The sequence below is a fragment of the Corvus moneduloides genome, chromosome 5, assembly GCF_009650955.1.
Source record: "Corvus moneduloides isolate bCorMon1 chromosome 5, bCorMon1.pri, whole genome shotgun sequence".
Classification (NCBI taxonomy): Eukaryota; Metazoa; Chordata; class Aves; order Passeriformes; family Corvidae; genus Corvus; species Corvus moneduloides.
This window is the reverse complement of record NC_045480.1, coordinates 44,885,870-44,907,892: the sequence shown is the minus strand read 5'-3', so window position 1 is coordinate 44,907,892 and position 22,023 is coordinate 44,885,870. Positions and strand designations below refer to the sequence as shown.

Below are 22,023 nucleotides of genomic sequence, written 5' to 3'. Positions count from 1 at the left end.
ACAACGGGGCTGGGGGTGTGGCGAAGATGCACACCGGCGCAAGCACTTTGCTTTTCCCGGGTAAACAAAAGTGAGAGGTAGGAACTCCGGGATCCTCTCACTCCCGCTTTTTCTTCGGATGCGAGGAGAAACTGGATTTCACCTGGCAGAGCGCTCCCAGGGATGGAAACTCAGGTAGCCAAGGACGCAGTTAGCTAATTTATTTCTCCCTAGATTTTCCCACACGATTTCATTTCTTGCGAAAGAAAGTCACCCCCTCCGCTTGGCGCGGCAACCGCTGCGGCGTCACAATCAAAGGGCTTTTCTGAGCACGCCGTGGAGCGGCGATGCTGCCGGCTGCGGCTGGGCTTCCCCAGGAGCCGCTGACTTAACGACCCGAGGAAAACTTGGCCTCTTCCAAGGGTTCGCTTTCCCCTCCAGCAATGACTGGCTAGCCCCCTGCTCACGGCTATAAATAACTAAAACTCACTCCAGGCTGAAATAATTTAAAAATAGCCACAAAGAGATCAGGTATAGCCTCCGAGTTAGTAAAGCGCCTATTTTATTTTTGCGTGTTTCCTCTATAAACAAAGCCGCGGAAATGCTGCGAGAAAAAGCGATAGCTTTAGTTTGATCTGAATAGAGAAATCCGACTTCGACATTTTCTTAAACACGGAACACGCCGCAAAATCGAAAATAAATTTTCCCCTGGAGGCAGCTCGGTGTGCTTTGGGGAAAAGGAAGAGAGAGTAGCGTTTTCTCGCTATCGTGCGTAAATGGTGTACGGCGAGTAATAGAAAGGAGCGGCAGGATTTCAGTTATCCCGGCACTGCACTACCGATACAGGCACGAACAAGAACACCCCGAATTTAAAAATAAAAAAAAAATCAAATATATATATATATATATAAGAAGTAAGAAAAAATTGAAAAAAAAAAAAAAAGTGGGTTAAAACAGGAAACCGAGACCTCTCCCAATGGCTTGCCGATCCCTCTTCACACCTGGTGCAAGGACAGCCGCCGGCCCGGCCCAGGAAACTTCGGCCACAGTTACTTGTGCCCCCCTCCCCAGCCGGGCGGAGCAGGGCGCGCCCTGCGCGGGCGCGGAGAGGCCACAGCCGTCCTCGCTCACCTCGATTTTCCTCTGGCTACCTAGCCCGCCGCCGCGCCGCCTCCGCCGACTTTTGTCCTTCCTCCTGCCCCCTGCCCCCTTCGCGGACGGGGGCTGCCACCGCCGCCGCTGCGCCCGTGCCCGCGGAGAGCCGCGGAGCCGCCCGCCCCGGCCCGGCCCGGCCCCGGGGCGGCGGGGAGCGCTCGGCGGAGCCTGTGTGACGTCAGGGCCCGGGGAGGCGGGCGGGGCGGGGCGGGGGCGCGGGAGGGCCGGGGAAGGAGGGAGCCAGCGGCGGCTCCGCGGCCCCGCAGCCAGCGCAGGAGCCCGGCGCGGCCCCGCCGCCCCCGCCAGCCACAGGCACCAGCAGCGAGAGCAGCGGGGCGAGCAGCGCAACCGGCCCCGGTGAGTGCGGAAGGCTCGGGGGGTATCGGCGGGACGGGCGCGGGGCTACGAACCCGGCAGGTCCAGGCTCTGCGCACCCCGGGACGAGCGGTGGTATCGCGGGCCGGCTGGGCAGGGTCCTGCGGGCTCGGGTTGCTGATGTCCTCCCGGGCGGCTGCGGCCCGTCCCGCAGGGCTGTCAGCGAGGGACGCGAGCGCTGCCCCCGCGCCGCTTGCCCGCCGTGCTGGTCCCCACCTCCCCCGGCGGGGCGGGCGCCGAGGAACCGGCCGCGCAGGCAGCGCCTTCCTGCCGCGGAGACGCGGACCCGGGCGGGGGGGCGGCAGCGGCGCCGGCACGGGCTCGGGCCGCCCAAAAGCGATGCGGGAGGGTCTGCCGTGCCGGCGGCGGGGTCTGCGGCTGGGACCCACCAGCACCGCCAGCGAGAGAGCGGCGGGGCACGGCTGCCCCGCGGGCACAGCGGAGGGTAGGCCCCGCACGGAACCCCCTTTCGTTTGAGAGCTAGCGGCCGCGGGCCTCTGGCGGAAAGCCTCCCGCCAAAATCACGGACCACAGCATTTCAGGCGGTGCTGAGATCCTTGCCAGGCGACTCCAGTTTTTTGGGGATTGTGGTTTTTTTTTTTTTTCCCGAAGGAAGAGTGATAGATACCCATAAGGAAAAAAAAAAAAAATTAATCCCGTGTGACACCTCTTTCCTGTCCGCGCTCTGCAGTTGCTCCGAGCAGGTTGCTGCTGAGAGGGCCCGGCCGTGGAGAAAGGGAAGGTCTCACGGCTGGTGCGTTTGCTGGGGCTGTGGGCCGCGCAGAGGTTCGGAGGTATTTAAATCTGGGTACTCGGAGAAAGGGAAGTGGAAAAACAAGTGAAGTTGCTTTCGTTTGAGTCGCCGGGCTGGAGACAATGGGAAAACGCTCCCCTTGGCCCCGTGCTGCGAAGTGCCTTGCAACAAAAATTAAGAGGATACGGAGAGGAGAAAGGGAAAGGAGCAATACGGGCGAGGAAGGAATAATAATTCGTCCGAGAGAGGCACTTTTCTCCGAGGAGACCGGCATTTCAATAGAGAGGAAAAACTTCCCGTCGGTGGCGGTGCGTGTATGTGGGGGGAGCTGTGTGTACCCACTCGTGAGATAAATCAGCCGTAGAGGCAGGCCGCGAGGGAGGGCATTTGTCACGTAGGACTAATCTTGACGGAGACCGATCCCGAAATAAGGACCATCGGCGAAGAATTAAGGTTCTCTTAATCACCTTCCCGATTAATTTAGGCACTGCTCTGTGCTAGGCCCGGCTGCTGGAGGGAGCAGAGTTCCTCTCTGGCGTCGTTCAGCTGGGAATATAAATCGCCATGTCACGATATGACCCCGAGGAATCCCGATAACTGCACCTTCCTCTTTCCTTTAAACCCCCCCTCTTTTCCTTTTTTTTTTTATTTCCCCCCCCTTTTCTCCCCTTTTTTCACGGCCTTATCCTGCCTGCTCGGCAGAGGGTGGCAGGGCCGGGGGCCTTCTCGGTAGGTGCTGCGTCTGGCGCTGCTCATCCCAAACATGCCTCGGCTCCAGGCTGCCGGATTTCTAAGCACCAGCTAATAATGCGCTCGGTCCAGACATTAAAAAAGAAGCGAAAAAGAAGAAGAAAGATTACCGAAATGATGGTGACATGCAAATTTCCCCTGAAATTATCATAAGTAAACATTTGAAGCCTGGACTAATAAAATCCCATCTGTGTTACTTCATATCGAGTTAGTAGAGAGCTGTGATAATGAATTTTGTAATATCTCACGAACAGACATCTCAATCAGGCACTAATCCTGTGATTTTACTGCCCGACCTCTCAGATAGAAGGAGGCGGCGGTGGCGGCCGGGGAGCACGGAGGCGCAGCCGCTGCCGCGCAACTTCCGCCGCGGTGGGGGAGCGGCTGCTGGTACCCGCTGCCCTACGGCACCCCTGCCGCCGGGATCCGCCTGTCCCGCGGCAGAGCACGGTGACGAGGTTAGGGGACTCTCCTACATGTCCCCAAATATCTGGAGGTGGAGGGAGGCCGGACGGTCCGACGGGCTGGGAAACAGCCACGGGTGTTTGCGCCTGTCCTGTGGTGTGATTTATGTGGGACCCGAGGCTGACGCAGGGAGAGGGGACACTCTGCGTATATCACTGGAGAAAGGTGCGGGATCCAGCCCGCATCATTGCGACGTAGCTCCCGGGGCAGCTAGGTTTCGGGTTTTGGCATGTATTTTTCAATCCCAAAATAATTGTTTTAAAACTCCGGTGCCTTCATCTTTTGCAGATAACGGGTAATGGAGTCCAACTGCCGCAAACTTGTCTCCGCCTGTGTTCAGCTAGGTAAGAGACACCACCAGCGCGCCGGGCCGGAGGCACAGCTGCCCCGCTGCCGTGCGGAGCGGTGCGCGGGTGTGGAGCCAGGCGGGCCGGCCCCCGGAAAGCGGCGCCGCCTCCGCGAAGGGCTGCGCAGCGTCGGGCGCTGACCACCCACCCACCCAGTTACCTCTTCCCTGTCCCCCCTGGCCCGTGTCCCCGTCCCCAGGGGTGTAGCCCGCCGCCGTCGAGCGACTTTTTTCTGGGAAGGCGGACATCCAAAGGGGGAGATCAGCGAGGCGCCGGAGGGCGGCACGGAGCCCGCCGGCAGCACGGTGTCCGAGCGGCCGCCCCCCGGTGCCGGTGACACGCGGCGGCCCCTCCGCGCCGCTCCGCGGGAGCGCTGCGGGGCGGCGGCGGCAGCGCCTGGTCGGGCCCGCCTGCGCGGCGCCAGGGCGCCCTCTGCTGCCCGCCGGCTGCGCGCTGGGCGCCGGGTGCCGCCTGCGCCTGGAGGTGCGCGGCCGCGGGAGAGGGAAGGGAAAGGGCAAAAGGGGTGCGCGCACCCCCGCGGCTGCAGCCGCGCATCAACTCCCGCCGCCAGCGCGTGTCCCCCAAAAAAGCATCGCTGTCAGCGCGCCGTTTAGACATCCGCAGCGTCGCTCTCGTATTTATTTTTATTTTCTATTTTTTGACACCACCCCCTCGCCCGTAAACAAGCCGCCAGCCCTCTCCCGCCCCCAGAGGTAGGCACCCCCACAGCGCCGCGTCTGCAGGCAGAGCGAACTCCTGCCTCTCTTCCCTTGCCCATTTCAGGGGGTCTGACAGGCGAACCCGAGGGGTGGTAAAGAAAAACAGCAATGCAAACATATTACAAAGAAGAAAACAAGCGCTCTGTATTTCGAGAGACTGTTTAATCCAAGATAAACGTAATTTTGTTTAAATAAAATACATTAACCTGAATTAATAATACAGGAAACTAGAGTGAATTAATAATGCACGTATTCCTGGTCTCGTGGTTAAACACTTCCTTGTAAGAATACTGTATTAACCCTGTTTGGCCAAACAGCTCGCTATTTCTCAAATAACATCCAATGATTTCAGGAGAGGCCACGTCCCCTTCCCGAGTCCACCCGCCCCCGGGGACTTTAAACAGGATTTGCTAGCTGGACATCAAAACCCCTAGAAGAAGAAACGCTTAGGCTAAGGGAAGGTTAGCGAGCAAAATCCGGGGTAATTCCAAACGCCAAAGTATTACGAGCCGATAATTTTTAATCCCGGAAACATACACGATATTAAATTGTGCACAAATAGGCTTTACCAGAGTCTGGCACTTTTTCCCTCGGCCAGTAATAAGTGTTAAATAATGTGGAAAGGAAGGGTGACATTGCTTTATATATGGTTTGCAAATAAGAAAGGCCTTTTTACCCTCCCCTGCCTTTTCTTCCTGATGAACAGGTGGTCTTAATCAAAGCCCTTAGCACGATCTAATGGGAAAGTGGGGACCTTTCTGATATAATAAATTTGTGAGCCCCTTCCAAGTCAGCTTTATTCGACTAAGTATTTATAAAAGTAATATCCACATATGCTCCCTGACATGGTAACTTTAACTTCCTCTGCCGAGAAACAAATGGTTATTTTCTTAAACATCAATTATGAACCTGGATTATTGTAGTACACGCAAAATTTCCTGCCTTGTTACCATACCAGCCGGTCTGTTTTTTACTCGCCGGGCTGCAGGGGAAATTGCTATCTAAACACCTTTAATGCCATTAATTAAAATATACGTCCGAGTCCAAGAAGCAACGCGGTGTTGCCTGACCATTAAAATGTTCCCATTTACGGAGAAGGGAAAGCGCGACGACCTCGGATACGGATATATCCCTGCAGATATGGGAATATATCCCTGCAGATGTGGGGACCAACCCTGTGTGCTGCCTCAGTCCCTGCCTCTGTGCGACGGATAATGGCAAGTCCCGAGACGCCCTGAACTGTTCGGGCGGCTTGCTGTAAATCGTAGAAATCACGGGTGTTTTCTCGTGATACCGGAGGGATTTTTGGGTCTTGGCTTTGATTTGCTTAAAATCGCGCGGTACGCGTTGATTTTTGTCTTATCTGACCGTAAGGACGTCATGCTTTTGGGATTTACTTTGCAAAAAGTCTGATCCTTGGGGCTGGCTGGCGGGGGAGGCGGGGAAGGAAGCAGGGGTGATTGTGGAACCCCCTCTGTCGCAGTTCGGCTTTGGAAATTACGGAGGCGGTGAGGTAATTTCGCGAGATAGGCACCGTCGGTGGCCACGAGGAGAATGATCGCTAACTAGAGCCACTGGCATTAATAACAAAACATGCGACTGTTTGGTCAAATCTATGGTTCTACGAAAGGAGGAAACGAAATTCAGTAGGAGACCCTCCAAAATGACACGGCATGCCGGGTTCCCGCGGGGAATGGGGCGCGGAGGGGGAGGGTTATTCCAGAAGATACGAGTCCGTGGCCACGCCGAGGAAAGGAAAATGGGAAAGTATGAAAATATTATTGCAGCCTAGAGTGTCAAACGCAGCCCGGAGGGTGTCAGGTTTCTTCAGAGAGACGGGAATATTGCTGATGGGTGACCAGTCCCACAAAATCAGGAAAACTTCAGCACATGCTTCAGCAGACTCACGGCACACGTAAATGGTTGTCAGTGGTGGGTTTATCCGAATAATTTTTATGCGGGGAAAGGATGCTTAAGCTATTTGTGTGTACGTGTATATAGATATATGTAATCTATACGATTTTTTAGGTCTGTGAATTCTGCTTAGGGAGTCCTTCCTTGTAATCGATAATCTGAGTGAATCTGCTGAAACAGCAGCTTCCAGCATAAAATGTTGAAATTACATTCCGTTTTATATCACCATTCAGCATTCCAAATGGATTGTTTCAACTCTACCGCCAAAAAAAAAAAAAAAAAAAAAAAAAAAAAAAAAAAAAATTGGTCTGAATATTCCGTAACTGAACATTTCTTTTTCAAAAACAAAAACTTTAAAACCTAACGCTGATTCAGCTTTCCATTCAGACCCTTTGAAGGCACTGCAGCGTGCAAAGCAAAGGTCGCCGGTGCCTTTTTTGAGCCCGGGACGAGGTGGGCGCGCAGCCTCTGCCCCCGCGGGAGGGAGCCAGAGCGGGCGGGCCGAGGCGGAGCCGGAGCGTCGCTGCCGCCGCTGGGCCGCCAGGCAGAGCCGAGCGACACCCTCCCCTCCACATAGCGTGGCCAAATTTGTCCCCGGAATTGTGACCCGAGACGTGGAGCCGGGATGTCCGCTATCCGGGGCTCAAGCACTCCGCTGGTGCGCTGGCCCTGCGGGGCGCCGCGGAAAGTGCGCGCCTCGTCCCGCGCCCCCCGCCAAGCGCAAATTAGAAGTTATTTATTGCTCTTCGCTTATAGAATTTTCCCCCTCCGCGGTTGTCGTCTGAGAATAATATATGCAGCAGTTGTTAGCCTCACTCCAGGGAAAACTAAATGTATAACGAAAGCTTATTCGTGAGTAGGAATATACTAACGGAACAATCTGATGTCTTCTTAATCCTATGTAAAAAGCTCTGTAGTCTTCCTAATATTGACTGAATGGGTAATTAATGGCTCTTCATCGAGGAGAATACCCGGTAATCCAAGATAGGCGAAAGACAACAAGCCAAAGGTAAAAGACAACAGGACTAGTTGGAGGCTCTACATAAGAACCAATTTATCCATTTAGGAGAGTATTACGCCTAGAAACAAAGATCTCGTGAGGAGATAAAGGAAAAGTGGGAAAATAAATACCCGCAGTAGGTCTGGCCACCCTCCGGCACCCCCAGCCGAGCCGCTCAGCTCCCGGTCCTACTCTCGGCCCTCCCGCCTCCCGCACCGGGGCGGACTCCGGGCATCCCGGGTGAGCTCAAAAAACTGTGAAGGAAAAAAAAAAAAAAAAGACGCACACACACACGTACAAAAACCCCAAACAAACAAACAAACAAACGGGGAAAAAACCACACCAAAACTCCCACGAAATTAAAAAGGTGAAGCGGAGAGGGAGCAGCCCCGATGCCCCATTTTTCGCAGGCAGCGGATGCCTCCCAGCCCACCGGGGCGCATCCCCGACGGGCCCTGCAGTGCAGGGCGAAAGGGGAAGAGAGCAATTCCCAAAATATTTTGGGGGTTTTATTTGGAGATAGCAGCCACACGCTGCAGGCGTGGACAGCCGGTACACGGGTGAGCTGGCGGGGATGGCTTCGTGGTCAGGACCCGAACCCGAGAGGCGATGGGAGCTTCCACCATAAAAAAAAAAAAAAAAAAAAAAAGAAAGAAAAAAATTTTAAAACACTTGACATTTTAATTGAAACCTTTACCGCTAATATATTACCTGGGTGACTACAATTAGGTTGTTTTTCGGTTGGCTGACAGCTTTTAAAATATTATTTCACTTGGGAAATAAAAGCTTCATCTCAGATTATAGGTGGGTATTTTTGGATTTACGTGATTTATGGTCACCATGACAACTAATGCTGTGTGGTAGCTCCCCTCTTGCCCGGGCTGGGGGAGTTTTAATCAAAGGCACGTAAGGAAATGCCGACAGCCTCTCCCTTTGGGCTGCCGGGGCCCGGGCCAGTGTTGTGCACTCCTTTTCGGGGCGCGGGGGCGGCTGGAGGGTCTGTCCCTGCCTGTGATTGTGGGACGCGGGGCTGGAACTAGGGAAGGTGTGAAGAGGGCGGTGCGGTGGCCGGGCCCCTCTCCTCCTCTCCCCGTTCCCTGGGGAAGCGCGCCGGGAACGGCCTGCCCCCGTCAAATGTCCCAAGACGGCGAGGCTGCGGCTGGCGGGCACCGGCGGGCACCGGCGCTCGCCCTGCGTAGGCATAAAGCGCGTAACAAGCACTCTGCGCCCCGCACGCGGGAAGGACTTTCCGTTTCGAGTCGCGGCAGAAGAAACCAGCATTGCCCCAAAATGACTGAAGAAAAATGAAGGAAAAAAAAAAAAAAAAAAGTGGTGTTGGGTGTCATCTACGACAGGGATGCATTGCCCTGTCTGAAAAAAAAACGGATAGGAGGAGATACCACCATATCACCTCTCCCTCTGGCTCCCCCTCCCCAGGGCTTTGCACACTTGTTATAACCCCGACGTGGGGGCTGGAGAGGGGCAGCGCCCCCTCCCAGGTGTCCGTCGCAGAGAGGGCGAGGCTGCGCCCGCTCGGCCGGGGCTAGGGCAGCCCCCTGCCCGCGGTCTTGGCACGGCCCCGCCGTGGGGAAAGGCCGGGGGGGGTGGTTCTAGGTGCAGGACCACAGAGGTAGCGAGAGGTTAAGAAGAAACTGGGATATGATTGGTAAACAAATTGTGCAGAATGGAGCTGGAATCATATTGACTTAGTTATAGGTCATCTGCTGCCGGTGCAAAGGGAGGAAATATTTACTTTACACATATACTTTATGATCTTGGGGGAATTAGAGGAAATTCAATAAGAAAACGGCTAGAATCATTTAAAACCCCCTATTTAAAAGACTTAAGCAAATTAGAGTCTTATCAGATTAAAATCCACTACAAATGTAAGAGCATTGTCTCCATCGAAACGCTGTGGGGTCTGAGGAAAGAGATTCTTTGCCAAATCTCAGGGATAAAAACACGTCATTTAAACACCAGATAATGAGCAGAATGTAAATTAATTTAACCTTCTTTACTAACAGGCTGCGAAAGTAATATGTATAGTTTAGCGATAACTAAGATTGCGATGGATGATACGTACCTCGAACGAGAATCAGCGACTAAGGAAGACCCTTGAGGGAGGGAGGGGTGGGGGGGTTGTGGCGGACGGGATGGGAACGGGATACAGAAAAGTTTGGGCGCTGGGATGCGCATGTGTAAGGCCACATCAAGAGGAAGCTTTCGGTAACTTTTCAGTACCAGTGACCAGCCAGATAAATTGAAGATAGAGACGTAAACCTGCATTTTCTGCTCCTGGGCTCCTTCGGAATCCCCATCCCTACCACGGCCACGACTCCCCCGGGGAAGTGTCGGCTTTGCGGGTTAGGGCTCGGGGACAGCTCCTCTGCCCCAGGAGGACCTGACCAGCAGGGGAGGACAACCTGTCCCCGCCTTAGACGCGTGTGAAACAGCCCCGCTCCTCCTTTCTCCTGCTAACCACGGGACCGCAGCAGCCTCATTCCGGGGCTATAAGCGGTCCCACGAGCGGGGACTGCGGGACAGTGTAGCCCGTCCCTCTACTGCCGGGCGAGGGGTCAAGTACTGTCCCCAGACCTCGGAGAGGGGTGTGAGAGGTTTGTATGCCGGCGCCCGGCCCGGTGTGGGACTCGGCCAAACTCTGTGAACGGCTTGCGTGGGCGCGGGATCGTGGGCTGCTCCGGGCGCCCCGGGGCGCGGGACGGTTCTTCCGGGTGCATACCGAGAGGGGGGAATGGTCCCGCAGATTACTGTGCGAGTAAGTTGCAAAACCAGGGTGGAAAAGCCTCCTTGGGGGCTAGCTTTTGGGAAGCCGGTTACAGGGAAGGGGCGGGAATGGCAGAACCGAGGAGAGGAATTTTCCCCCGTGTTCTCCGCCTTCAGTGCGGTCAGAGGAAGAGCAGGAAGCCGGCGAGTGCGGGGGCTACAAAAGATCGTGAACCTCCGAGCGCGGTGTGAAGCTTTCCATAGCTGTGTCTCAGAGGGGAGGTTGTTGTCGTTTGTGTTTAATTGTCGCTGTTATCAGCACAAGGTCCGCCGTCTAACCGGCCGCGCCCCCGTCCCATTTATTTTCCACCCCCTCCATAAGGAGGGAAACGGGCTTTCCTCCACCCTGCTGCAGCGGCTCTGGGTGTGCCGAGCTCCCCGCTCCTCACCCCCGCAGGTCCGGGAGTGCGGCGAGGCGCGGAGCGGACGCGCTCGGAGCCGCTCCGACGGGGTGCCCCGTGAGCCGGCGGCGGAGGCCGGGCTCTCTGGGCGCGAGTACCGCCGCGGGGCACACCGGGCGGAGGTTTTGGGAGGGGGGCGGGTGTGCCCATCACCGGGAGAGAGCGGGGGGCGGCGCGGGGCGCGCAGGGCCGCGCGGGCGGGGCGGGGCGCAGGCGGGGCGGGGCGGGCGGTGAAGGGGCGGTGCGGGGGCGGTGCGGGGCGGGGTGGGTGACGTGCGGCGCGGGGAAGGCCGCCGCCGGTTTAAGATGTCAGGCCAAGAGGGAAGCGGCTGAGCTGATGCGGTGCGGGGCCGGCCGCAGCGCGGGTCCATGCGCGGGCAGCGGAGAGGAGCGCCCCGCGGAGCGCCGCCGCGCCTCGCCGCCCCCGCCCCGCGGAGCCCCGCGGCGGGCCGGGGGCCGCCGGCCGGGGAGCAGCCGTGTCGCCGTGACGGCTCTTACAGGACCGGACTCGCCCGCTCTCCTGTCGCCGCCGCCGCGCCCCCCCAGGCGGCGGGGGCTTCGAGGCTCGCCGTGCCGCCCGGGCTCTAGTCGAACGTCGCCCGCCCCGGCGCGGCTTCCCGGCCGGCAGCCCTGACCCCCGGAGCGGCGGGGCTGCTCCGCGTCCGCGGAGGGGGCGCTGCGCGGACCCTCCTACACGTACCGACACCTATAGACACACGCACACCTTCTCCTATCGACCCCCCAGGCGCGCACGTAGACTTTGGCGTCCTTTTGCCGATGAACTGCATGAAGGACCCGTTAAGCCTGGAGCGCCTCGGAGCCGGGAATAAGCTGTGCTCCTCCTCACCTTCCTCCTCCTCCTCCTCTTCATCATCCTGCCATCACCACCAGCCCGCGCTGACCATGGCGACGGCGCTGGCGCCGGGGCAGGCGCGCTCCTCCCTGGAGTCCGCCAAGCACCGGCTGGAGGTGCACACCATCTCCGACACCTCCAGCCCCGAGGCCGCAGGTAAGAGGGGGTGAGAGGCAGGGACCCCAGCCCGACGGGCGCCCCGCCGCCCTGTCCTGCTCCGGCCCGGCTGGCAGCCTCGGGGACCGCGATGCTCCGCCGCCCCTCTGCCCGGGAGCATCCCGCACCCGGGCCGAGATGCGTTTCGTGGTTTTTCGCGTGCGGTGTCTGTGTGTCGGCGTATAGGAAGATAATGACATGTGTAAGGAGAGGAGAACAGCATGTATACTGGTATGCGAGTTACATGGATACAGATCGGCAAATAACGTGGGGGTTGATGGGAGAGTAATATCGACACAGACGGACAAATAGGGGTATATACGGACAAAGAATATTTTTACAGGCGGGCGAATAATATGGGTGTAGATAAGCAAATAAAACGAATTACGTGTATGCAGACGGTAGAGTAGTATGCATGCACATAGGCAGAAAGCTCGCATACGGAGAGGCGGCTCCGTCCCGCTGTCCCGGCGGTGGCTGCTCCACCGGGAGGAGCCGCCCGTGGGTGTCCGCGGGGCGCGGAGGGGCCGCGGCGGCGGGAGGCCGGCGCGGGTTAATCATTACAGCATCGAGTCGCGTTCGGGGCAGTCTGTGGGATCCAGTAGCACTGGGGACAAGCTTTCGCCCGGCCGCTGGAGAGGAGGCTGAGGCGCCCTCGTTTTCCGCTTTGTTTTTTTTTTTTGTTTCCCCCACTTACAGAGAAGGATAAGAGCCAACAGAGCAAGAATGAGGATGCGGGGCCCGAGGACCCCTCCAAGAAGAAGAGGCAGCGGCGGCAGCGGACTCACTTCACCAGCCAGCAGTTGCAGGAGCTGGAGGCCACCTTCCAGCGGAATCGCTATCCGGACATGTCCACCCGGGAGGAGATCGCCGTCTGGACCAACCTCACCGAGGCCAGGGTTAGGGTAAGTCCTGACACGGCACCCCGGCTCAGAGCAGCGGGGGTCAGGGAGGGTTGGGAAAGGGAAGGAGGGCTGAAATATTTGCAGCTGCTTTCGATTTCGGCATGTATGTAAACTTCAGAGCCTTTGCACAAAAGCAGGGCAGAGCAGGACATTTCTGTCAAAGCGAGACAGATTGGGATCTCTCTGTGTGTCTCTGAAATATGGTTTGCTGCACGTTTCGCCCTCACCGTGCAATGCGTCCCGCTCCTTTTGATCGAAACGCTAATGAAAACATAAGCCAAGAAAGCAACTTGGAACAGGCTGCAACCTGCGCTGTCTCTAATGAGAAAAAGATGTAAAATACACAAGAGCCTTTGCTTCACTCCGAAGCACTCCCAACGTGCCCTTCCTTGCATTTTCTATTTCTTTGGGTTTCACAATTCGACGAGCGTCTCTCTCCACCCTCTACCCCCCTCTGAGATTTATGGGACCATCGCGGCGCTGCAGAGATACCACGGCCGGGTCCTGCTCGCCTGCAAACGCCGCGCTGGGGGGAGAAAAGAAAAACGACAAACCCCAACGCACGCACACAAAAAGAAGCCTATAAGTGGGCCGAACCTCCAGATTTTCGGAAATCCCACATAAATCCTCTCCCCGAGGTCGCTTGAGGAAAGCGAGACAGTGAGAACCGGGGGCGGCAGTGAGCGGGGCCGGCTCTCAGCCCCAGGCCGGCGGTGCTGGCGCCGGGGCAGCCAGGCGGCGGGAGCGGGGCCCGGCCGAGGCCGGTGTCCTCCGGGAGCACGAAGCGCTGTTGGTGGTGGCGCGGCTTCCGCGGAAGTTTTTGTATGGGTCCGCGCAGTGCCTCCAGACGGGGCCCGTCCCCGTGGTGCCCGGGCGGCCCCCGCCCGACTCGACCAGGGTGGAGATTACCACAAACACCCCGGGGCCGCGGTGGTTTCAATACACACGGTAAGGCGGCTGCTGGCGGCTGCCCGACGGGTCAGACACCCAGATGTGGATTGGGAAAGGGCACGTTTTTCCCATTGTCTGTGGGGAGGGTCCCTTAGATCTCATTTAGCACGTTGTTAAATGGTGATTTTTTCCTTCTTTTTTTTTCCTCTCCTTCCCCCCCCCCCCCCCCCCCCCCCAAAGAGCAGTCGAACAAGTTTGTTTAGAAAGTGGTTTTCGGTTCTGGAAGCTTTCACGCTAGAGGAACTTGCAGCTTTAACAAACTGAAGCGACGATTTATTAGTTGCTGGCTTCCCCCTCCTTTCCCGTACCATCGCCTTAAATATTCCGCGGGTTTCCAGGCGTTTTACTCTCGGTTTTGCACTTTTGTATTTTTCCTGGATGGCTTCAGTACGGAAAAAGCCAAGAGAGAAGGAGGTGGGGGGGGGGAAACCCCAAGAGAGAAATGAAGGGGCGGGGGGCAGGAGAGAAGAGAGAGAATAAGAAGGAAGCGTTGGCCTCTGTGGCGCGAATTAGAGCATCACAAATTATGTGGAGGGCTTCAGGGGGATTGGGAGGGGGGACGGGGGGGCTGTGGTAAGAGTGGAATGATGCGGCCATGAATCTGCCTTGCTAAACCCGGGCGGCCCCGAGGATGCTCGGCTGTCCGGCAGCGCATCCCTGCCCCGGCCCAGCGCAGGGTTCCACAGAGGAGGAGGTGAACCTATATATGTGGAGATATATTAATATATATATACACATTCGTATACCTTTTTATATATAACTTCTATAGGGACAGGCTCGGCTGTTGCCCCGAGAACCTGCAAAGGGCTGCGGCGGCGGTGGTGGTTCCTGACTAACTCTCATCTCCCTCCCTCCCTCTCCCCCCGTTTCCAAAGGTTTGGTTCAAGAACCGCAGAGCCAAATGGAGAAAGAGAGAAAGGAACCAGCAAGCCGAGCTCTGCAAAAACGGCTTCGGTCCGCAGTTTAACGGCCTCATGCAGCCCTACGATGACATGTACCCCGGCTACTCGTACAACAACTGGGCAGCCAAGGGCCTGACCTCCGCCTCCCTCTCCACCAAAAGCTTTCCTTTTTTCAACTCCATGAATGTCAACCCTCTGTCTTCTCAGAGCATGTTCTCCCCTCCAAACTCCATATCCTCCATGAGTATGTCTTCAAGCATGGTACCTTCTGCAGTCACCGGGGTGCCCGGCTCCAGCCTCAACAGCCTGAATAACTTGAACAACTTGAGCAATCCCTCCCTAAATTCTGCAGTGCCAACGCCAGCCTGTCCTTATGCTCCTCCAACACCTCCGTATGTTTATAGGGACACATGTAACTCGAGCTTGGCGAGTCTGAGACTTAAAGCCAAGCAGCACTCCAGTTTTGGCTATGCCAGTGTGCAGAACCCCGCTTCCAACCTGAGCGCTTGCCAGTATGCGGTGGACAGACCCGTGTGAAATATCCAAGTAGGAAACACTGCGTGGGAATCCCTCCCCATTTCCCGCAGAGACTGAGAATTTCACTAGAAAGTAATGGGCACTAGAGAGAAAAAGAAAGGAGGAAAAATCAGAGGCAGAGAGGAAGAGAAAGAGAGAGAGGAGGAAAAAAAAAGAGGAAACCACTGAAATAAGATAGTTCCTTTGTTTTCAAAGGACCTCCTACAGATTCTGAGATCTTTCTTTCACTAAGAGTATTTCAACAGTTACAAGGACATATATATATATATATATGGACAAATGTTTGACTGGATATGATATGACATTTTAATGTTACTATAAGCTTGTTATTTTTTAAGTTTAGCATTGTTAACATAAAAATGACTGAAAGGATGTATATATATCGAAATGTCAAATTAATTTTATAAAAGCAGTTGTTAGTAATATCACAACAGTGTTTTTAAAAGGTTAGGCTTTAAAATAAAGCATGTTACACAGAAGCGATTAGGATTTTTTCGCTTGCGAGCAAGGGAATGTATATACTAAATGCGACACTGTATGTTTCTAACATATAATTATTAAAAAATTGTGTGAATATCAGTTTTAGAATAGTACCTCTGGTGGATGCAATGATGTTTCTGATATTGCAATGTAAAACATGCCCTGTGTATAACATTTCGTACAATATTATTGTTTTACTTTTCAGCAAACATGAAAAAAAAATGTGTTTTATTTCATGGGAGTAAAATATACAGCATACAGTTCTGTCTGGATTTTTTATTTACTGAGCCAAGCTGTGCAGCAGCAACTAGTCTGCCATGATTGACTGATAGTTGACACTGGATCTCATTCTCTGGCAACTCGGGGTAGTACTTTTGCAATACAAATAAATGCTGGCATTTTTTTTCCGCATTAAAAAAAAATATCCCTCGTACTAACGTTGCATACTAGAGAAACATGGGACTTGGATCTCTTGGGTCCATTTTTTCCTCTGCGCAGCCCCGAGAAAATGGATTATTTGCCATCATTGAACTCGAGAATTACCAGCCACAAAGTTGCTGCATCTCGAGCATAAATTTGTCCTGCTGTGAAGGAAGCTTTTATTACATTAAAGAAAAGGGAGTGGGAGAGGAAAAAAAAAAAAAGGGAATTTTAAGAAGCCAGCTTGCAAACAAACTGCTCCTGTTCAAAATAATCTGTCCCCTTTGCCGCCCCCTGCGCTCACCTTCTTTCCCTTTAGCGGGGAGATCCTTCATGTAATATTACATTTCTATTTCCAAATCCCCCTTTCAGACATGAAGAGAAACAAAGAGCAGCCCAAATAACCGCAACCCCGTGGAGCGCGGGGGGTGAGAGGTTAGCCCGAGTTTCCTGCGACTTCGTGCTGCAACACGTCGTTGAAGGGAAAGGTCGTGCTCTCGTGTGTTTTGTTTTAAATAATATTGACCCATTCATTCTCAACCTGCTTGTTCGTGAAATTATACAGGATTATAACTTTGCCATTGCCAGACAATTGAAACAAATCAAGATGAATTGCTGCTCGGCCCTCCCATCGGCTCACACCCCGGGCGGGCGAGGAGGGGCTGCCGAGAGGGTGGGCAGCCGCAGGATCCGGCGGGAATATCGAGACACGAAGAAATTCCGCGGGCGCGTAAAGTGGCGAGGGGCGCAGGGGACAGCAGGGAGGAAATTCTACGCGGTGAGGGCGAGCTTGCTCCTTGAGCGGCCTTTGCGCGCTCGTTGCGCGCCTTTGTGAGGTCGGGAGGAGCTACCGAGGTAGCCCGGGGGTGGGCGGACACGGCGGAGGGGGTTCCTTCCCCCCCAGCGGTTAGACGAGTAGAGAAGAGAGGGAGAGGGGAGAGGTCAGCGCCCCGCGCTTTCCCACGAGGAAAATGCTTCCCCCACGCGAAATCAGGGTATTCTCCCGTGGGTCCACTTGCAGTGTGGGCAAACCCCAACCTCCACTTCCCCCCCCCTCATTTTTTATTTCCTTTTAACACCCCTTATTTTTATTTTCTTTCCCCCCTTTTTTTCCTTCCTCATCACATTTTTATTAGATTTTTTTTTCATCTTTCTCATTTTGTTGCGAGGTTGGGGGCTTTAAAATTATTTTAGTATTTTACGCGTCTTTCTGCTTTCTTTTCCTCCGTGTGTTCTTGCCAGGGGGTCGATGGAGAGAAAGAACCTCCGTGCTTGGGACGGGGGGAGGCGGGAGGCCGCCCCCCCTCTTGTCCGGCCTCGCCGCCTCCCCGACCCAACGCCGCTCCCCTCGGTTTTTTCGCACCGTGTCAACACCTCACCCGGTGAGTGCCAGGAGCTGCCAAAAATGTCCCCTTTTTCCTCCTTCTCCTCCTCTTCCTCACTGGGCTGCGGGCGAAAGGTCTGAGGGTGACGGCGGCGAAGGGCTGGCAGCCCGGGAGCCCCCCTCGGGGATCGGGGGAGCCGGAGAAACGAGAGAGCTTTTCTGCCCAAACCCTCTCGGCGGGACGGGCTTGGAAATCAGCGAGCGGATCGCTGCGGGTTTCGGCACGGTATTTTACACGCTTTTTTCGGCTCTCGTTTCTTCTCGGTAGCTTTGGTTATTTATAGTCCTCTCTTATAAATATAAATATATATATATACATATAAAATGTCGGTATATATATATATTTAGAATATGTGTGTGCGTGGAGAAATATTAGATATATAATACATAGTATATGCATATACATTTAGAAGAATAATATATACCGATTCCGGACCAAAAAAAAAAAAAAAAATTGGATCAGAGTTTTTCAGTCTACTGTGTAATGGCTCAAACGATGAAAAATCAACGTGACCGCTCAGAGAGGACATAAATCACTCCGAGAGTAATCTGAATTTCTCTTTCTCCCCCTAGCTGAAGCCTTGAGGGTCATCATTTTTCTGCGCCACTTGACCAAAGATATAATGTTTTGATTAGGTCGTAAATCAAAATCTTGGGTCGTGGTGGGGTTTTTTTCTTTCATTTTTTTTTTTTTTTTCCGGGGGCTTTCCTTCTCCTTATCGGCGGTGGCAGTGTGAACCTGGAACAATGGAGGCCGCAAAGAGGGGGAGAAAGAGCCACAACGAAATGGGGAATTTGCAAAATATCTATTTGCAGAAGTGGGGGGGAGAATGGTTAAACAAGGGGCTCACACCCCCTCGCACACCCCTCGACCCTCGGAAAGGCCGATTCAGGCTGCCTGCTGCGCAACCCCCCGCGCGGGGCGTGCGAGCGGGCAGCGCCGTCTGCCTCCCAATCCACATCCCAATCCACATCCCAATCCACAGTCCTGCCGGCCCGCGCAGCCCCCACCACCCCCCGATCTGTGCTGCGGCCGCGGCCGCGGAGCGGCGCCGGGAGCGCGCCCCTTCCAGCCGGGGCCGGGGGTTCCCGGGCTCCCTGTCCCCGCACTGGCCCCGGGCCCGTGTCCCGGTGCGGCTCCGTTCTTTTGTTTTCGGACGGTGCCTTCCCGCACTTTGAACCCCGGCGGCGTGCGCGAGTCCCTGGCCGTCAGATCGGAGTGCCTCGCCTCGCAAAGGTCAAAATGACGCTCAGATATGGATGTATCTCCTTTTGATTATTGTCTGTGCTTCCCGTTGTCCTTTACTTGCTTTGTTTTTAGTACGTGAGTGCTCATCCGCGTGTGCCTTCCCAAACCAGCGAGATACCGATCTTTACATACCTGTACAGTTGTTTCTACCTATAAAAAAAAGAACTTTTTTTTCCTTAGACATTCATTAGCATTTTTGGAGGGAAGTAACTTCCTTGGGAAAATAGTTGACATCTGAGCCCGGGGAAGGGTTTGTTGTTGGTTTGTTTTTTTTTTTTTTTCTTCAATAAAACTGCTTTCGGAGGCATTTTTTTTTCTTTCAATAATGCTCCGTTGTGGAGCGGGGGCGACGGCACTTGCAGGTTTGCAGCCCGCCTTCCCCCGCCGGCGCGGACAGGGTTGCGGGGGGTGTGCGAGTGGCGTGGAGGGGGGGTCTCACATCCCGGCTTTAGACAAGGAGGGAGGACAGGGGCCCGGCTCACAGCACTGGCGCTAACACGCTTTTTCGGGGCCTATAATTTACCTTGCTAAATGCCTGCTTTGGTACGCGTATTACATATGTAGGTCTGGATATTGGGCACCCGATAGAGCGTAACAGTCAATAATCCAGAAACTTGGAAGGATTTACACCTTCGGAGATCCATACAATGCCGGACTAATTGATTGCTAAATCTGAAGTTTTCTAAATGCGAACCCCTTTTGGAATTAATTTCTCCAGCCTTCTGCATCTACTTCTAAGAGAGGGGAAATAAAATAAACTCTAACTTGAAAATTTTAAGCGGTAAGGGAATATTTTTTGATTTTCGGGGGTTTGTTTTGTTTTGTTTTGTTTGTGTGTTTTATTTTGTTGGAGGTTTTGAATGAAAAAATAAAGACATTTGAGGCCGCTTTTCGGGACCTCGGCACCACTCGTGCCAGGCAGATCCGCGGGACTGGAGCGGGCAGGACGGAACCGGTGCTCCGCGCCCCTGCGCAGGGAGCCAGCCCTCTGGAGGTGCTCGACGAACGTCCCTCTGGTCGATCCGTGATTTCGGGGACGAGGGTGGCTTGTTTGGTCGCTTTCGCCCTTGCGGCTGTGACCACCCCCCGCCTGCCCCGAAGTGCAGGGGGCAGCGCGGGTCGCTGCCGCCGCCGCGGAGCCAGGCGGGGCAGGGCAAACGCTGCCGCAGCCACAGAGGGATCCGAGCCGCGCCTGCCTTCTCGGAGGGCGGGCTGTGACTGCGCGGGGGGGCCACCGGCCTGACCCCGGCCCCGCGACCTCGCACGGCCGCCGCCAGCCCGTGCCCGGCAGCTCTAGCGACGCACCCGGCGGTGGCAGCGGGAGAGCGGGGCCTCACCGTCCTCAGCCCCACGGGAAGGAGGCAGCGTGACCGAGCTGGGGACACGTATCCTCCCGCGGCACCGCCTCGGCAAGAGCCTGGGCCGGACCCCACGCTGGGAGGGGGCGGCTCGGCAGGCCCTGCGCGGCCGCGACTCTACAAAGCCATATCCCCGGGAGTTTTGGGCTAGCGGCGCGATTTGCGCGGCTAGAGCCTCCCGTCGGGAGCGGGGTATGGATGCGGCTGATGGCCAACCCGAAACCAGGAGAAAAGAAAAAAATAAAAGGATTAAAAAAAAAAAAAAAAAAAAAAAAGCCACAAACTCCCCAGTAGCACACCCGGGAGCCGGAGGCCGCGAGTGCCTCGCTCCGGCGGTGAGGAAGACCTGAGCGCCCTTTGGAGTCAGCCCCCTGCCCCGGCGGCGGGGCGCGGCTCCCAGGAAGAAGCCGTCTGAGCCCTGTGTGTGCGCAAGTGTGCAAAGAGTGTGCAAGAGTGTGGGAGAGACCCGGCCCCGGCCCTGAGTGTCCCCACCAAGCCGGAGTGCAGCGGGGAAGCGCCTCAGGTTCACTCCCGCGCATATATGCACACATACATGTGTAATACACGCACGCGTGTCGATTGCACACACACGTGTACTTTACACGAACACGCACAGACACACATGCGCACACACATACAGAGTGCTGTGTGGGCTGCGCTCTGTAGCCGCCGCCCGCAGATGGGAGGGATGCTCCGGACGCTTTGGGACTGGCCATGCACACACCGGGACGGTGAAACCCACGCCTGATAGGAATGGGGGGGCGTGATCGCCTTCCAGTGTCTCCTGGCGTTTGACCTCAGCTCCAGGGGCTGAGGGGCTGCGGCGGGGCCCGGCATAGAGCGAGGCCGATGGCCGCAGCCCCTTCCGCGGCCGCGGACTTGCGCCCACCGCTAAGCCCGGCCCGCGTTGAACATTAACCGGCTGGAGCGGCCCCGCGGTGTAATAGGCTATGTATAAAAATGAATCATCTCCCAGGCTGTAGTAAAACGTCCTGTAAAGTCCACCTATAAATCCTGGTATGCACTTAGTGCTCTCGGCTTCACGTCTTACCGTTGCTACGTAGTATTTGCCATTCCCTCCTCTCCCCCCTTTTCTCTCCCTCGAAATCCCACTGGCTGTCTGCGGTCCTAACCCTGGGTCCACAAGCCCTGGGATGCAGTCTCAGCCCCCCGTGAGGTGAGCTCTCGGGGGAGCCCCGAGGGTCGCAACCGTCGGGGCGCTGGGGCCGCCTCGCTCTCTCCATACTACGGCGAGGAGAAGAACAAGCGGGACAGGCCCGGCCCTCAACCCTCCAGGGCGGCAGAGCCCCCACCGCCCGGGGCCAGCCTAGGTGGGGCGGCTCGCAGCTGTCCCTGCTGCTCCCGCCCTTCGAGGGGTCTGTGTCTGTGCCTGCGATAAGAAGAGCTACTCATACGCTGCAGCAAGGCTCTATAAAACTCATCAAGGCTCCCCCCTGCAAATTCGTTACGTATTTTTCTCGGGATTAAAGGGAAAAGAGGAAGAATATCTAATCTGATTGGAGCGCAGTACTGCATAGCCTCGGTGGGCAGACACGGGCAAGGGTCAGTGAGAGCGTAGCCCACAATTCAAATCTGCTGCTGAGATTTACGCAATCGGAAAGGAACCCGAGGAACAACCCTGGCCTGCTGGGTGTGTATATGGAGAAATGGCAGCACTCGGGAAAACACGAGGGTGGAGCCGAGTTCATCACTTGATGTGCATATTTAGTGTGGTGGTAGTCCCACCGCCTCACGAGGGACTACTTCCATGCTGAAAGTTATTCACATGCCTGAGTGATTTGCTGGATTGCGGCCATATGGAAAGCAATAAATATAAGTGGCTACTTCTGTGCAAGAAAGAGATCCAGAGATCTCACAAGTAATTTTCCAGCAGATCCAGATCTCGTACTTTTAAGATAAAAGTGAAGAGAACTTTTTTGTTTCATTCAACTGATAAAAACCAAGCCCACCAACAACTAATGTCACTGGGACAACAAAAGCATAAAGGAGTATAAAGCCTTTCCGTTACGAAAAACCTTGATGGGCACTTTCAAGGATGCATTATCTGGAGAGGAGGAGGAATCTACAAGCCTGTGACAATGTAGTTTTCAACCTTCCAAGCTACAAACTCTTGCATCTGCTTTGGTTGATGCAGAACTAAGGAATGAAGGAATTTCTTGCCAGG

At 55.3% G+C, this 22,023-nt stretch overlaps 2 protein-coding genes across 3 annotated transcripts; one reads left to right on the top strand and one right to left on the bottom strand.

The window, feature by feature from the left end:
* The first annotated feature begins 1,386 nt into the window (after positions 1-1,386).
* Positions 1,387-15,691, top strand: PITX2 (paired like homeodomain 2). 2 transcript variants are annotated; one of them, XM_032110025.1, is made up of 5 exons: positions 1,387-1,491; positions 3,767-3,822; positions 11,389-11,652; positions 12,352-12,557; positions 14,384-15,691. In XM_032110025.1, the coding sequence occupies exons 2-5, from the start codon at positions 3,777-3,779 to the stop codon at positions 14,945-14,947; spliced, it is 1,080 nt and encodes a 359-aa protein (XP_031965916.1). In that variant the 5' UTR covers positions 1,387-1,491; positions 3,767-3,776; the 3' UTR covers positions 14,948-15,691. The 2 variants fall into 2 exon arrangements, with proteins under 2 accessions (XP_031965916.1, XP_031965917.1); XM_032110026.1 differs by lacking the exon at positions 11,389-11,652.
* A 3,108-nt stretch (positions 15,692-18,799) lies between these two features.
* On the bottom strand, positions 18,800-21,082 carry LOC116444736 (basic salivary proline-rich protein 1-like). Its single transcript, XM_032110409.1, has 4 exons — positions 20,890-21,082; positions 20,563-20,786; positions 19,357-19,955; positions 18,800-18,926 (listed from the first exon to the last, which is right to left on the bottom strand). The coding sequence occupies exons 1-4, from the start codon at positions 21,080-21,082 to the stop codon at positions 18,800-18,802; spliced, it is 1,143 nt and encodes a 380-aa protein (XP_031966300.1).
* Positions 21,083-22,023: the final 941 nt, after the last annotated feature.